At 36.9% G+C, this 16,780-nt stretch overlaps 1 protein-coding gene across 2 annotated transcripts in view; it reads left to right on the top strand.

The window, feature by feature from the left end:
- Positions 1–16,780, top strand: part of PIK3C2G (phosphatidylinositol-4-phosphate 3-kinase catalytic subunit type 2 gamma) — a 276,739-nt gene that overhangs the window by 78,371 nt on the left and 181,588 nt on the right. For both annotated transcript variants that reach the window (XM_088798218.1, XM_088798212.1), the window contains exons 14-16: positions 2,768–2,890; positions 7,322–7,453; positions 13,927–14,041. In XM_088798218.1, the coding sequence (XP_088654344.1) occupies positions 2,768–2,890; positions 7,322–7,453; positions 13,927–14,041 (370 nt within the window). The remainder of the gene's footprint in view (positions 1–2,767; positions 2,891–7,321; positions 7,454–13,926; positions 14,042–16,780) is intronic.

Below are 16,780 nucleotides of genomic sequence, written 5' to 3' on the forward strand. Positions count from 1 at the left end.
GTTTAATTCATTTACATTTAAATAATTAATGATAGGGCAGTACTTTATATTGCCATTTTTTTTATTGTTTTCTATTGTTCTTGCAGCTTTTTTGTCCCTCTTTTGCTCTCTTGCTCTCTTCCTTTGTGTTGACTTGATTTTTGGTAATAGCATGCTTCAATTCCTTTCTCATTTTCTTTTGTATATCTTCTACCAGTAGGTTTTTTTCTTTGTGGTATCATGGGCCTAACATAAAACATCTTATATTTAAAACACTCCATTTTAAGATGACAACAACTTAGCTTCAATAACATACAAAAATTCTACTCTTTTCTTCTCCCCTCACCACAGTTATTGATATCGCAAATTATACCTTTTGATACTTTACATATTTTATAATTATAGTTTTTTAATGTGTTTTCCTTTCAATTCTATACCAGAGTTAAAAGTGGTTGATGCACCACCATTACAATATTACAGTATTCTGTATTTGTTTATATATTTATCTTTACTTGTGAGTTTCACACATTTATATGCTTTCATGTTGCTCTCTATTATCCTTTGATTTCAAGTTGAAGGACTCCCTTTAACATTCTTTGTAAGTCATGTCTGGTGGTGATGAACTCCCTCAGCTTTTGTTTATCTAGGAAAGTATTTATTTCTCCTTCGTTTTTGAAGAACCCTTTTGCCAGATGTAATATTCTTGATTGACTTTTTTTTTTTGTTTCAGAACTTTGAATATATTATCCCACTCCCTTCTGGCCTGCAAGGTTTCTGCTGAGAAATATGCTGGTAAATTTATGAGATCTCTATTTTGAAATGGCAGGTCATTTTTCTCTTGTTGATTTCAAAATTTTCTCTTTGACTTTTGATAATTTGATTTTAATGTGTTTTATTCTGGTCTTCGTTAGGCCCACCCTAGTTTGGTCCATTGGGTTTCTTGAATCTAGATGTCCATTTCCTCCCCTATAATTGAGAAGTTTTTAACTATTATTACTTCAGATAAGCTTTTTGCCTTTGTCTCTGTCTTCTCCTTCTAGGACTCACATAATGTGTATATTGATCCAGTTGACAGTTTACCATAAATCCTGTAGGCTTTCTTAATTCTTCTTCATTCTTTTTTTCTTTTTGTTCCTTTGACTGGATAATTTCAAGTGATCTATATTCAAGTTCACTGATTTTTTTCTCTGCTTGATGAAGTCAGCTCTTGAATTCCTTTAGTGTTTTTTTGTTTGTTTGTTATTTCAATTTAGTTATGGTAACTAAATTTCCAAAATTTTTGTGGTTTTTTAAAATATTTTATCTTTGTTAATATTCTCATTTTGCCCCATGCATCATTTTCATGAGCTTGCTGAACATTATCATAATGGTTACTTCAAATTCTTTGTCAGGTAACTCATGTATGTCCATTTCTTTAAGGTCAGTTTCTAGAGATTTATTTTGTTCCTTTTGTTGATCCATAATTCCCTCTTTCTTTCTTCATGTGATTGTTACTTTTTATTGGTATCTCTGCACTTGAAAAAATAGCCCCCTCTCTCAGTCTTTATGGATTGGTTCCATACAGTGAAAAAATATCACTAATCAGCCTAGCTAGACATTCTAGGGGTTTTTTCAAACCTATTCTGTGGGTGCATCTGCTCTGGATTTTTGTGTTTAAATTCCCAATTAGAAAAGTTTGCTTCTTTCTTTAGGAGCTTGTAACTCTCATTCTGTTTAGTGACTGTCTGTGTCACTGCAGGTTTATTGGCGCTCCTGAAAGCTGTGCAATTCTTTTTTTGTACTCAACTATTCCCAGAAATCTAGGGTATGCCAGGTCCCATCAGTGTTCTGAGTGGAGTGAGACAGCAACCAGTTGTTCATACATCTCCATGAAAAAACCAGATGTACATTCCAGTCTTCCCATTCCCCTCTCCCTCCACCCCCACCAATGGGGAGGCCACCAAGCTTATCAGCCTCTCTCTGGTGTCTCACAGACCCTCTGGAGTAGCTGCAGGCTGCCTGGCACTTTTTTGTTCTCAGTAGCCCATGGTCCCCAGGCATGTAGAGTATATCAGATCCTGTCACCTCTTTAAAAGAGATATGACAGAAACCCGTCCCTCAGGCAATCCCCCAGAAGCTGGAACACTGGACACATTCTCCAACTCTTTCTCTCCCCAGGGAGAAGCCAGGAGTCGGGGTTCTTCTCCTATTTATTTTGCACTGAGTTGGGGGGAATGACAGTTATAAGTGAGAATGTACTAGTTCAGACTACCACCTTTGTTCTCAGAGGCCCCGATCTGACATCCGTTCCTATACAGCACTTAGTTTCAGGCAAAATAGAAACTAGTCCCGTGGATAGCTCCCTAAATGCCTGAATGCTCGAGGTATGTCGTAGTCTTCTCTTTCCCACCCAAGGAGAAACTGGAAGTTCAGAGTTTCCTTCTGATTTGCTGGGGGAGGAGCTCTGGAAAACGAATACCATGAATTTCCCTATTGATTTCTATGTGGCTGGTTTTGCACTTGCCTGCAGTGCAGGAGCCTCTTAACTTTTTCTGGATTTTTCACAAAAGGACTAGATCTATGTATTACTGTTGAATTGGAGTCTCTCTGGGGGATGGAGGATCTGGGGCTTCCTATTCTGCCATCTTGCTGACATCACCAACATAAATTCTTAAAGTAGCTTTTAATGCATACTTATACAATCAAACAAGTTATCATTTGACTTTTACCTATGAAAATAAATGACCCATATAGAAAACTGTTTCCTTGACAGTGTTTAGCTTACTGAATCAATGTTGTTTCTTTTTAGCTATAAAGCATTTTCTTTTTCCTGTTGGCTTACATATGCTGGAAAGAAACTGTGCCAAGTGAGAAGCTACAGAAATATTCCAGTCAAAAAACTGTTTTTCTTCTTGGTCAACTGGAATGAAATGTAAGTTTAATCTTTATTCTGGCAGGATCATTTATCTAATAAAGATCAGGAGCTTCAGTTTTTTGGTGTTTTTTTTTTCAGTGTTGTGATAAATACACTAGGGCTAATGGATAACTGACTATTCAATTCAACAGATTAAAAATCCATTTAAAAACCTAGATGAGTGTCCAATCCACATTATCCAACTAATCAAAGAGGGAAATTGGAAACAAAAGAGTTATTAATCATTCACAGGCTGTGGATAAAAGTATTTCCCTCAACTTAGAGTTGCAGGGAGGTAGATTCCAGACATAACAAACAATAAATAAATTACCAAATAACATATATAATATAATCTCCATTTTCCAACAAAAGCCTAATACAAATTTGTTTAAAGAATCAACTTTTTTGACAATAATTATCTATGGACTGTGTAAACTGCCATCTAATTTGGGGTGACTAGCTCCTACTTCTCCATTTTATAGATTTATTCTATCAATAAGGAAAAGTATCACCTGACACTGTCCATGCCTGCCTCCTCTCTTCTGTTCCCCCCACCTCAAGCCCTCACCTTACTCAGAGTCTCAGAGGGCTCATAGGCCCCATGGCCCTTTCATGGTTACTTATTCTTTTCCTTGCTGTTCCTATGACACTACTCCACTATCTCAGCCATTTCTCTGGTGTCTCCACGGCTTACTTATAGCCAATTTTCTTCCCACCTAAAGTAGAAGGAAAAAAAAAAAAAAAAAAAAAGCTCCCCAATCCACTTGCCATCAGCCCTTTCAGAAGGCCTGGCTTTCTTGGGAAAATTTTAACTCCCAATATTATACTTTCCTATTGATAAATTGTCAACATTTCTAGGAGTCTTATAATGATGTTAGATAACACCATTTATCCCACTCTTAGTGTTATCCCAATCAATGGAGACATGTCCTGAGACACAACATCTATCCTTTAATTCTTACATACTTCATGGTTCTTCCCATCCCAAAGTAAATCCTCCTTATTCCAGGAGTGTGACAACCTTTATCTCCTCTTCTCATGTTAAGGTTCTTAATTCCTTTGACCAAATATCTGACTTTCAATTTCAAAACCCCATTGCGTTGCACAGAATCAGTTCTATTTGTAAAATTCTTCAGTGGTTCCCCAATTTCTATAAGGTAATGTAAAAATCATTTAGCATAGCACATAAGCCCCGCTGTGGTTTGACCCCTGCCTATCTCTGAACCTTTATCTCTGGAGTTAGCCCCATTCCTGCCCCTGTACCCAGCCACTCTCTGCATCTGATCTACTTACCCTAAATGTGAATCAAGAAATTACAACTCTAAGGGTCCACAGTCTGTCAAGAGCACAATGCCTTTACTGCCCACCTTGGGAACACCTAATTGTATGTCAAGATGCTCCTCCACCTTCTCCATAAACCCTTTCTGTTTTATTCAAAAAAATTGGCCACATTTTTGTTCATTGATTGGTTTAAACCTCAAACTACTCCCGTATGGTCCATTATTGAATGTGTTTGTTTATATTTCTGTTCGTTTCTGCTAAATGATAAACACATCTTTTGTTTTTTACTTAAAAAATGTTTCATTCTATCTCTAGCAGCTAACACAGCACCAGACAGAATAAGAGTCCAGTAAGTGTTACTGGGCAAATGAATGAATTCCATGTTATTAGTGACTCCTCAAAAATGTTATTAACCAGCTCAATTACTAAAATTATTTCTGAATTAACTAAAACTTATCCCTGGTTGTTTCAAAAACACAGATTCACTTTCAAATAGCAGCTGTGTTCCATCAATTAAACAATTCAAGAGAAAAACCTAAAGCTAAAGTCAATTTCAAAAAAAATATCAAAATAAATAGAAAATCATTCATGTTGTTAAAATAACTACACTAATATATTTTTTCTCTTCCATCAAGACCACACAAGTGTTATATTTCTTTGTGAAAATTTCTTTGATACTCCCAGTAATTACTCAATCCAAAATTATTTTCATTTTATATTATGTCCATTAAAAATATTTATTTACCATTTTCTAGGTGCCTATAGCATTCTTCATATATTTTATTAATACGTGCCATTACATTATAATTGATCATACATTTAATTACTGGACTGTTTACTTAAGGACAGAAACTGTGTTGTTTAATAATATATGGCATAGATTTTGACTACCTATTATATTCCAATCATCACAGTATAGCCCAAATGTATATTATCTCATTTCAGCAAGAAAAATACATAGCAGGTATTGTCATTTCCATTTTACAGATCAGAATATTGATGTTTACAAAGATTAATTAACTTGCCCCAGATTCCACAACCAATAAATGGCAGAACTAGTGCTCAGACCCACTCTGATTCCAAAGCTGATGTTTCACTGTGATTTCCAACTGTTTCTTACAACACATAAAATCTTAGGCAGAGTATTTATATTCTACAAATAGTTCTCATATCTTAAGTTAAAAAACAAAACAAAACTCTACTACATTCTTCTATCAACAGCTACCTTTTTTTGTTTGTTTGTTTGTTTTTCTCTCTGCTTTGCAGCAAAACCTTTCCAAAGAGTTTTCTATAATTACTTTCTTTAATTTTTTCCTCTGCTCTGAAACATATTCCAGTCAGGCTTTCATCACCTCTGCTCCTCTGAAATTGCCCATTAGAGTCACCAGTGACATGCATAGCAAAATCTAATGTTTGTTTCTCATTTTTCATCTTATATAATCAATTAGGAACAATCGTCACTGTTGATCTCACCCTCCATCTTGAAATATGCTGTCCACTTGCTTCCCACATTTTTTTTAGCTTTCTTCCTCCCTCATTGGACATACTATCTCCTCCATCTTCTTTTCTTCTTCCAGACTGATAATGATCTTAGCCCTTAAGCCTCTTCTCTGTTGTATCTATCCTTACTCTTCTAGTTTTTTCTTATAGTCATGTAGCTTTAAGTGCCATCTATATGCCAATAACTCCCAAATTTATATCGCCACCCTAGGCATCAGTCACAAACTCAACATGTCTAAGACTAAACTCTTGATCTTACATCCAAACTTGTTCCACGCATGGATAGCCACTCCAGATGATCATTTCCAGTTCCAATTGTTCAGGTCAAATTCTTAACCAGAATCTCCTTCTCTAGAACCATGTGTCCACGAAATCCTACTGTCTCTCTCCTCAAAATATTCCCAGAATATTACTTCTCATCATTTTCATTGATCTAGGCTACCATCATCTCTCCCCTGTTTTACCACAGTAGCCTTGCAATGGTCTCCCTACTTCCCTTAGACTTTTATAATCTTTCTTACACAGCAGCTAAAGGGACTTTTCTCAAAATGTAAGTCAAGCCATGTCATTATTCTGTTTAAAAATCTGTTTCACTCAAACAAAAGTTAAAATCTGTATAATGGTCTACTGTTATATGTCAGTATTAGTAGGAGAATTCTAAATGATGTAAGCTTTTAAATCTCCCATTTTACTATCAAAAACTTACTCTGATATTAGGAAAATTGTCTCATATAGAAGAAAAATGTGTTTAAGAAAAAGTTAATGTTTATTCATTTTTTTCAGTAGTAGAGTAGGACAGACATGGTTAAAATTTCAGGTCTGTGCCAACTGCTTGAATAACAAGAAACAATGTGACTTCACTTATTGAATTGCTTCTTACAGTATTTGTCTTCCTTTTTTTCATCTAAAAGTTTATTCCTTTGATTTTTCAATAGCCATGTAGAAAGTTACAAAAAGGTTTCTCAGTGAATGTGAGACTATTCTGGCTTTAAAAATCTATATGTATTTAAGAAATGAATAAATAACTATTTAGAAAGCATGTATTCTTAGCCCAGATGAATTTATTTTTATTAATAAAAATGAGAGAATCAAGGTTGGCAGTAACTATCCACTGTAACTTATTGAATTTTTGTCATTTTTGACATGAAAATCTCACTAATAAGTGAAGTTATACATGAAGAAGCCAGACTCACTTGAGGAAAAAAAAAAAAAAAAAAAAAGACCATTCTAGATTATGTGACGAATAAAGTGAATTGTCTATGTACTTTTCTCAGACTATTGTTTTCTAAATCTCCATCTGATTATAGCCAACTTACTCTTTAAGACCCATTTCGAGTTATTTCCTGCCTTCCCCCATTCTCTGAGAAAATGTTAACCACTTTTTCCTCTGTGCTTACAAATAGTAAATGCTCAAGTTATTGTAATTTTTAAAAATAAGCTTACATGTAAAAATTATAATTATAGCAATCTCCATTGATTTAGTAACCAGTCTCATTACTCCACATATTTATGCTATATTCCCATTTTTGTAAGATTAAACACAAAAGTTCAAGAGGATGCATCAATTCAAATATTTAAATAATTTTATCACGTAGCATGATACTATAAGGAAATATTTATGAAAATATCATTGTAATTGGGTAGATAATCTGCTTTCTTTTATTTTAGGATCAATTTTCCTCTTGAATTAAAGTCACTTCCGAGGGAATCCATGCTCACTATAAAACTGTTTGGGATTATCTGTGCAACCAACAATGCAGAATTACTGGCCTGGACTTGTCTTCCACTGTTTCCAAAAGAGTAAGTATATAATGTGTAATTAATAAAGTTCCCATCTCAGTAAAAACCTCCTTGGAACTAAATATTTTGCAGTATATGGCATAATGAGAAAATCAAGAAGATGTTTTATCTTAAAATTGAGGTAGCTCAATATAAATCAAGACTAATGAAAGTGAGACTGAAAAGCAAAATGTAGAAATGGCTTTGAGAACAGGACTCATGTTCAACTTGTCCACTGGGTCATTTACAATAATGAAAAAGTACTGGCATGACCCATTACTATTGATTTTCCTTCTCTAACTAACCAACTTCTCTGCATTTAATACTTCAAAATCATTTAGCTCAATACTGCAATCTAGAAACAATGTAAATCATGGAATTCTGGCTGAAGTAAAATTATGCAATGCAACTCCTTTACTGACCTTTTATTGCCAAGAAGAAATATTTGGGGATGTCATCAAAATGGCAGCGTGAGGTGAGCCTCTGGAAATCTCCCTTGGAATTTACAACAAATGGAACAACTCTAACTCCACAAAGGACTCCCTGCACAGCAGACAGGCAAGACGAAGAGGCCCAACTACTGAATTCACCTAAAGGTGGGCGAATCGCGCGAGCGGGGGGGAGGGAAGGGAGAAAAGCAGATACGGAGCCACACGGGCACAAGATGCAGACCTAGCTCAGTGCTCTGAGCTCCCTGCTTCTTGGAACTATCGCAGCTGCGTGAGAGGGAAGAACTCGGACTGCTAGGGCTCCATTTATGGCCCACAGGGCTGAGGGGACAGCATATCACATGGCTGAAACCAATGCTCATGGCAGAGACCTCGGAGCAAAGACTGAGGGAAGAAGGCTGAAAATGGTGGTTTAAGCCCTCACTGCCGAGCAGAGAATGGATGCCTTAGGCACTGAGACTAGCGGCCCCCTCCCTACCCTCCCAGAGCTCACCCTGGCCCCACCGGCCCAGTGCTAGAAGCAGAACAGTAGTAGTGTCAGATCAAAAGAACATAATGTTTGCTGTTCTGAGAACTGTGGACCGCAGACACAGATTTGCAGCCGAACTAGTTCTGACAAAGGGGAGGGAGCTGTGGAAGCAGGACCAGCTGTGGTGGTGGTCGCCGCCATTGCTCTGGGCCACCTCTCACAACTCACCCCACCCGTGGCCCCACCTATCTGGGCAGATCCCTGCAGGAGTAAACAGAACTGCTGAAACACACGGGCTCTGAATCTGGTGCAGGAAGAGCTTTGGAACTTCAAAAGCTCTCTGCATACCCACATGGACACTGCACTCTGTGACCCAGGTGAACTATTAACAGTGGAGAAGCCGTCTCCCAGGGAATCTCCCCATTGTGTAAGAAGCTGGAATAGTGCAGAGAAAACATAGCACTACAGTGTGAGAGAGGAAAAAAGGCTGTAATCGGAGAGAAAATAAAACATTCTACCAACAAGTACTGGAAAACAAAAGAAAAACCTCTTCCTATCAACCTGTTGCAGAAGTCACTCCTGTAGATGTCTAGGAAGAGAAATAATACATCAGTAATTGCCATGAATAACCGAGGCAGCAAGACAGCTCAGAAAGAAAGTGAAAAGTCTCCAGAAAAAGAACTTAAAGGTATGGAAATATGTGACTTGAATGACAGAGAATTCAAGATTGCAGTTCTGAAAAATCTCAACGAGATGAAAGAAAACACAGAAAGACAGTTTAATGAACTCAGAAACACAATCAAAGAACAACATGAGCATTTTATGAAAGAGATTGAAAATTTTAAAAAGAACCAAATAGAATTTCTGGAGGTTAAGAATGCAATAGAAGAAATTAAGAATGAAATAACCAGCTTAGGTTGACCAGATGGAGGAAAGAACCAGTGACATCAAAGACAGAAACCTGGAAATGACACAGATGGAAGAAGATAGAGACTTGAGACTTAAAAGAAATGAAAGAACTCTACAAGAACTTTCTGACTCCATCAGAAAGAGCAACATAAGAATAATGGGCATACCAGAAGGAGAAGAAAGAGAGAAGGGAACAGAGAATATATTCAAACAAATAGTCGATGAGAACTCCCCAAACTTGTGGAAAGAACTAGTTCCTCGAATCCAAGAAGCAAATAGAACACCTAATTACCTCAACCCCAACAGGCCTTCTCCAAGGCACATTGTATTGAAGCTGTCTAAAATCCATGACAAAGAAAGAATCCTCAAGGCAGCCAGGGAAAAGAAGACGGTAACCTACAAAGGAAAGCCCACTAGATTATCATCAGATTTCTCAGCAGAAACTCTGCAAGCCAGGAGGGAGTGGAACCATATATTCAAACTATTGAAAGAGAGAAATTATGAGCCAAGAGTATTCTTTAAAGTTTCAAATGAGATCTAATCTAGCATGTTTGTATAATATTTCTAGCTATTCACTGAAAAAATTTCATCCATTTCATTCCTTTCTATCATCTGACGCACTACTTTGTACGTAATAGGAAATCAATAAATGTTAAATGTGTAATATGTTTGGAACATTTTTGTCTTTCAAACTAACCTTTGAGATCTTTTTTTAGATGATTATACTAGTAAAAGTACTGTGTCCATGTTGTTTTGTCATATATCACTCACCCCTGGTAAACATTTTACATGCAAGTGATCATAGACAGTGGTCATCTTTAAGTAATGCCATTTGGGACTAAATCATAGGCGAGGTGGTGTTTTCCTAAAGGAAAGTGTCACAGTTGTGGATGATGAGACATCACATCAGAGCACATAACTTATTTCAAAGAACACTTCAAAAAGCATTTCTAAATACATTTCCAAAACACCATTTCTCATGAAAATCAGCAAATCTGCCTCTCTCCTGGGTAAGACAATTTAAAGAAATTCAATTCTTTTTGAGAAATCAGAAGTCCATCATTGGGGCAGCTGGGGAGATGTTATGACTCCCACTGTGCTGCTCATTGTTCCAAGCTACAGAGATTCTAACTCAATTCATTTGATGCTGATATTTCCAGATTAAATAGGCCACTTAATATAATTTTCTTTCACAGAATGATCCTTGCCCATAATCATTTGGCATTGAATCTGTTATTTATTGCAGTTTGAATTGCCCATACCTAGCCACGGAGAGTTGTAATAAGCACTAATGTTTTTATTTTTTCCAAAGTATATACCACCTGAAAGTATGCAGTATATAGGCCCCCTATTTCATCATGATTTCCAGAAGTCAGTTTCAGAAGAACAAGTGGTGACTAAACTCATATGTATCAGTTATGGCTGCATCAAGAATGTCCACAATAAAAATAAACTGACATTTTCAAGCACACAAACTCACCTTCAGGCCTATGAAAAATAAGTCACAAGTTCAAAAGCAAAATTTTGCCCACAGAAGTTTTATAATCCTCTCTTTTGCAGACAGCACTTTCACTGCATCTGTACTGTATTCACAATGCCTCCTCACTGCAATAAGAAAGTGTTATTCTTACCTCAACAACTTTTATGACCTCCCTTTCCTACTCAAATTCAAAACCAATAGTGTGGTATGGTAGTTACTTCGCATTTCTAAAGTGGGATAAATTCCTAAAATACAGAGATCCTCAACCCTGAATGAACAATCTCTTGGGGAGACCATCAACACTCTTTTAATCTTAATTCCACAAATCATCATCCTCATATTTTCTATGTACGGAAGTCTATGGAAATTTATTCTCTCCGCCCTGCTTGCAATATCTAAAAAGGTGTTTAGGTGCAGTCTATTATCAGAAAGTAAGTGAGCTGGTACCAAGCACACAGAGAACCTGAAGAATGGTGCCAAACCTCCTTTCCTCCTTGGATTGCCTTAAAGTATATATTATAGCAGCCTTAGTTAGTTGGACAGCTAGCAGTTTATTCTCCCTATGCCTTTTTGCCTGATGCATCCTCTTATACACATACTTCATTCAAGTGTTCTGACTTCATTCTGCCCTCTGTGTGTCAGGGTTAAGGCCATGGTGACTGTTGATCCAGACGGTATCCAAGGCGAGAAATGACAGATACTGACAGTTATTCTTGAGTCACCTCATCCTCTGTAGCAATCAGCTTAGATCACTCAGTTTTCAGAATGAAGCATGGCCAAGACATAGAAGGCCATAAATATAACTCATTACATAACGTAGATGCAAAGAAAAATGCAATTAATATGTCACAATTTTCCTCATGACATCCACCCTGCAACTAATAAGGAGGAAAAACTTTCCATCGATGACAAAATAACTAGTCAAGTCAGTAATTTAAATACTTCTTTTAGAAGTATGCTGTCTCTTTTGGATAAAATGTTTAGCCATTCAGTTATCCTCCTGACACCCTGATTCTCTTCCTAAGAGGATATCTGGATCAGAAAATAAACAGATTCTTTGTCATGGTGACTTCTGATTTTCAAATCAATGGCACTTTTTAAGCTGGTGGCTGCTCGTGATAACTAGTTTAACTTGTGATTGGTGTTCTACCAGCTTGATCAGGGCTTACTGACTGGGAGAAGTGAGTTCTTGCAGGTACCATAGATCCATCTGAGGTTTACCTGAGAATCCCATATGACCTCAGCATCTTAAACCTGCTCTATCACAGAGGACCCTTACCCCCACGACGTGACCCCTTCTGGAAACCCCTTCACTCAGGTATCTTTAGCTGTTTCTAGATCACATCTTTTATATATAGAAGCCAAAGAAGGTCCAACAAAGCTACACTCAGGAGTTCCTTCTGCCTATTTGCCACATGGCCCCAAGTTTAAGGTCATGCCAGAAGTTGGTACAGGGGCAGCTCAAAAGGTGATTTCCTTCCAGGATCTGAAATACGGAGTGCAAAAAGGATGACCCTCTGCCTTCAGCATAAGCTGTACTCACTTATCTAACTCTGTCCATCTGCATTCCAGAAGAGGGGGAAATTGGGACATCTATGTCTGCCATGCTTAGTTCCCTCTTTCTCTGTCTTCTGTTTCCCACCATCCCAAATAGCCAGAAAGTGGTGGCCTTTTCTTTGTGACATTCTCCATCCAATATGCCACATCCTCACTTCTGTTGACCCTTTACCATGGACAAGAATATTTTTTTTTTATGAATGCTGAGGAGAACATTAACATCTCCAAGTTTGGTGTCAAACCTTCTCCTTTTTGCATTCTGACTGAAAGTAATCCAAAACTTCTCCCAAGCACATGGATACTTTAGACCATGTTGGCGTAGGTTATATATTCCAAAAGGCAAAAGGGGAAAACACATTAATAATTTTATAATCTTTACCCCAGTAAGCTTATTTTTAGCTTGCCAATACTGACCCTCTGGTATTATAATACCAAAACAAAACAAAACAAAACAAACAAACAAACAAAAAACACAAGTTTCTCCAGATGAGGAAGAGATGGAACAGAAGGATAAGAAGACTCAAAATTCATTCTGCGAGGAGAATATTATTGGGTCATGTAAGAAATCTGTCCAATAATGTTTATACATTATACTTCTTTGGTCAGATATTTTCTAACAATAGCTTTAGATGTAGAAAATAAAGAAGGCAGCCCTCAGAAAAACTAAAGATTTAAAGAAAGCTTTATTTGCTGGATGTTAATCATCATATTTTGTATAGTGTCTGTTAAATGGCAAGACAGAATTCTGTGTTGTTTCCCAAACGTCTCCCCTGATGCTTGAAAGTTCCTTATAAACTTAAATTTAATTTTGTTGACTTTCAGTTCTACACTTTTTTTAATTTGGTATGTTAAAATCAAAGACTGTTCTCAGTGATCATTGGAACAATTCACCAAAAATCTAATTCATATATACAACAAGTTATGGCTTCTTTTTCAATTCCTATAAAGATCTGTGGATTTGGATGTTACCTAAGCTGTTAAAACCATCCATGAGTTCTTCCTGCTTAAAGTCTTTCCTGTATGCACACACGTTTACTATGGTAATTTACAATATATTTTCAAAGATTCAGAATATGAATAATCCTTCTATTTATGCATAAAGAAGCATTTCCTCTGTAAAATCCCAAAATTATTTTGATTCTGTCGATCATATGCTCATTTAAATCTTTTTATTTTTTTAATTTAGAACTCACATCTTTAAAGATGCCCAGGGAATTTAATCACTATGTGGGGGGGCGGGGAGGGAGACAATATTGTAAAGAGTTAATATCTTTATTGACTTAAGGCAGTCATAACTCCAAGAATATAAATTTGAGATTCTTTGTTCTATCTTGTAGCAACATTGTTGGAAATTAACAATAAATGTTACCTGTTACAAACCATTGTGGAAACAATTTTGTCATGTCGAAAATGATTGTAGACATCTATAAACACAGCCATGCATGTGATGTATTAGAAATGAACTATTAACCAGTATCTAGATTTATGGGATATTGTATTTCTCTTCTTGCTACTGAATGAAGCCACTGAGATAGCTAAGTATGTTTATATTCCAAAAGAAAACATTTATAGATAATGACAGTTTCCCTCATGAACTTACTCCTGTATGTCTGTATGTGTTGTCTTGCAGCAAATCCATTGTTGGGTCTATGCTCTTCAGCATAACATCACAGAGTGAGCCTCCCATTGAAATGATAGCTCCAGGAGTGTGGGATGTAAGTCAGCTATCCCCAGTGACCCTGCAGGTAAGTGCCAGGCTATGAGATTAAAGTACGCATGGCTAGTATTGGTTGATAAGTAGCTTGTTGTCAATTACAGAAACAATTTTCTTCCAGGATCACACATTTTAATAGTCTTGTCTTCCTCCAGCCACTGGGATTTGTAAAATCTCTATAGCTTTTATCTTCAATTCAGTACTCTCAAAGTACTTTTCTCCCAGTTTATGTTATAGCAATTTCAAGCTATTTTCCATCCAACACAATTATGAAGGAGAGGGATGGAGTGTTGCCATCAGTAAACTCATTATGCGCATTTATTTTTTTCCATTGTCTAAAAACAGTCATTGGTATATATGACCTTGGTACCTTATTCACACCTGCTTCTGCATTGGGTTATGTTCCTTAAAAATCTCTTTTTATTGTACATTTTCTAAATGACTAACAATTAGTTGAATAATGGTAGAGAAACTGCCAACAAAATCTATTATACTTTCTTTTTCTCTTAAAGTCTCTCTACTTTCTGTGATTTGTGATCATGAATGAAATCATTGGTTAATGATTCCAGGCTTCAGTTCTCACTGCTGAGAGCTCCTTATTTGTTCATGATTGCAAATGATCACATTGGTCAAATACCTGAAGTATGGCCATTCTCACATATGGGAATGCAGGGAATATGGACTTTCCATCCCCATAGGAAACTGGAAACTGCTATCTGGGTAGCACTCTAGAAAAGGATTTCTCAATCTGGACACTATTGACCTTTTGGACCAGATAATTCTTTTTTGTGGGGCTGATATGTGCATTGTAGGATATTTAGCAGCATCTTTTGCTACTCACTAGATGCCAGTAGCACCTCCCCCGTTCTGATAAACATGCCTCCAAGAATTGTCACATGTCCTCAAGGGATAAAATTACCCTCAGGTAAGGACTGATGCTCTAGAGGAAGCTAATGGAGTCTCTAGGCTCTTAAATTTCCAGGTTTGGGGTGAAGGACAAAGGTTAGCAAGATGAACAACATATTGAAAATAGAAGACCAAATTAATACTAATAAAAATGTGACTTCCACTCTGAAGGGGGTGGAAGCTCCCACCAAATGATAGCCAAAGATCCACTTCTAATCTACAGACGCAATGATCAAAAAGAGTAGTTGTTCAGGTTAGACCTTGGCACAATCATAGACACTCAACAATTGATGGCGTACTGATTAGTATATGTCCCGTTGTAACAAGAAGACTATCTTTCTTTAAGAGGATGAATGTACCTTTTCTCAGACTATTCCTTGCCAGACACAAACCACCTCAGCTTAACAAAAACCTTCCAAGTCTGATCACTGCCAGAGTTTGTGGATATAAATTCATGATTATAAGGCTCTTTAGTGACAGTGATGGGTGTGGGAGAAGTAAGGAAGACTATCAGATGAGACTCTCCTTGATTCTTCTCAGATAAGGGGAAAAGCTGCTTTAGGAACTCAGATCCTGGTAAGTGGAATCTAAAGGAAAGTTTCAAGTATTCAACAGCAGCATAGATTTCCAAGTAGACATCAGGAGCCATAACTAAATGTATCTTACAAAAGGGAGGTGCATGTAAATATTCAACAGTGTGAAAAAAAGTTAGATCATTTGATTTGTACAAAATAATTTCAAATGGTATAGACAGAACAGGAAACTTCTCAGAACATTTTTAATTGGTGATGAAATATATAAAATAAGAGTTATAAAAGTATTAAAGTTAAAACCCTTAATAACCAGTATTACTCTAATTATATACAGCTAAATTTAGAGCAGAATTTTTCAACATAAATATTATGAGACGGTAAGGAAATCAGAAGCAAGTTCTTCAACCAGTGTTTGTACTAAGGAGTCAGCATCTGTCTCAGAAAAAGACATCAGACTGTGAATTCAGAAATCTAGATTTTAGTCTTAGCTCTTTAACAGAAAACTTTCTGACTGTGAACAAGTCACCTAACCTTCTATTTTCTCCTCTATACAATGAAAGGATTATAGGATGCCTGTCCAAGTTCTTTCAAGTCTGTAATTTTTTGACTGTCTTTATCAGATGGGCAGTTACTGCCATACTGTAGCCAATCCAATATGACAGGAGATAAGATATGTCACAGAACCTGATTCCTTCGAGTCAATCATTTCTGGGGGAGGTCAATGGCTGACATGCTGACTGTAAGCAGTGGATAAGAGTGAAGTAGATTGAGTTCAGAAAAGGAGACAGATTATTGCATGATTTCATCAACCCGAGTCTCCCTCAACTTTCTGCCTCTCCCCTTATAGAATCTAGTAGAGTGGCTGTATCCCATTTTAAGAACTAAGACAGAGTTGTTTTAGTGAAAGTTTCTCTTGTTTAGTTAATGTTTCTCTTAAAGTAGAGAAGTATATGTCTCTACTTCCTTACATCCGTATTCATGTTGCATTCATTATATTCTGGCTTACATGTCCTCACCACACTTAACTGTTGTCAAGTAACTCACTAATTCCTGGTTGCCAAATACAGTGGTGGTTTTCAGACTCGCCCTCTCCCTGCGATTTTTGGCCCTATCTCTGCCCCATTACAAACACTCTTCCCTGCTGGCTTTGGTGTTACTGCTCCCTGACGTTTCTCCTCACACTTCTCTCTGATTATCCTTTCTCTGTCTCCTTGTCAGGCTCCCCTTATGCTAGTCCTCACTGTTTACAGCTCTCAAGGGTTCCATCTGCTGCTCACTGCTATTCTTAGTATACATGCTCTCCTTGGGAGAATTTCTTAAAAAACAGTTTA

Source organism: Rhinolophus sinicus, chromosome 1 (assembly GCF_057876585.1).
Source record: "Rhinolophus sinicus isolate RSI-liver-muscle chromosome 1, RSI-T2T, whole genome shotgun sequence".
NCBI lineage: Eukaryota > Metazoa > Chordata > Mammalia > Chiroptera > Rhinolophidae > Rhinolophus > Rhinolophus sinicus.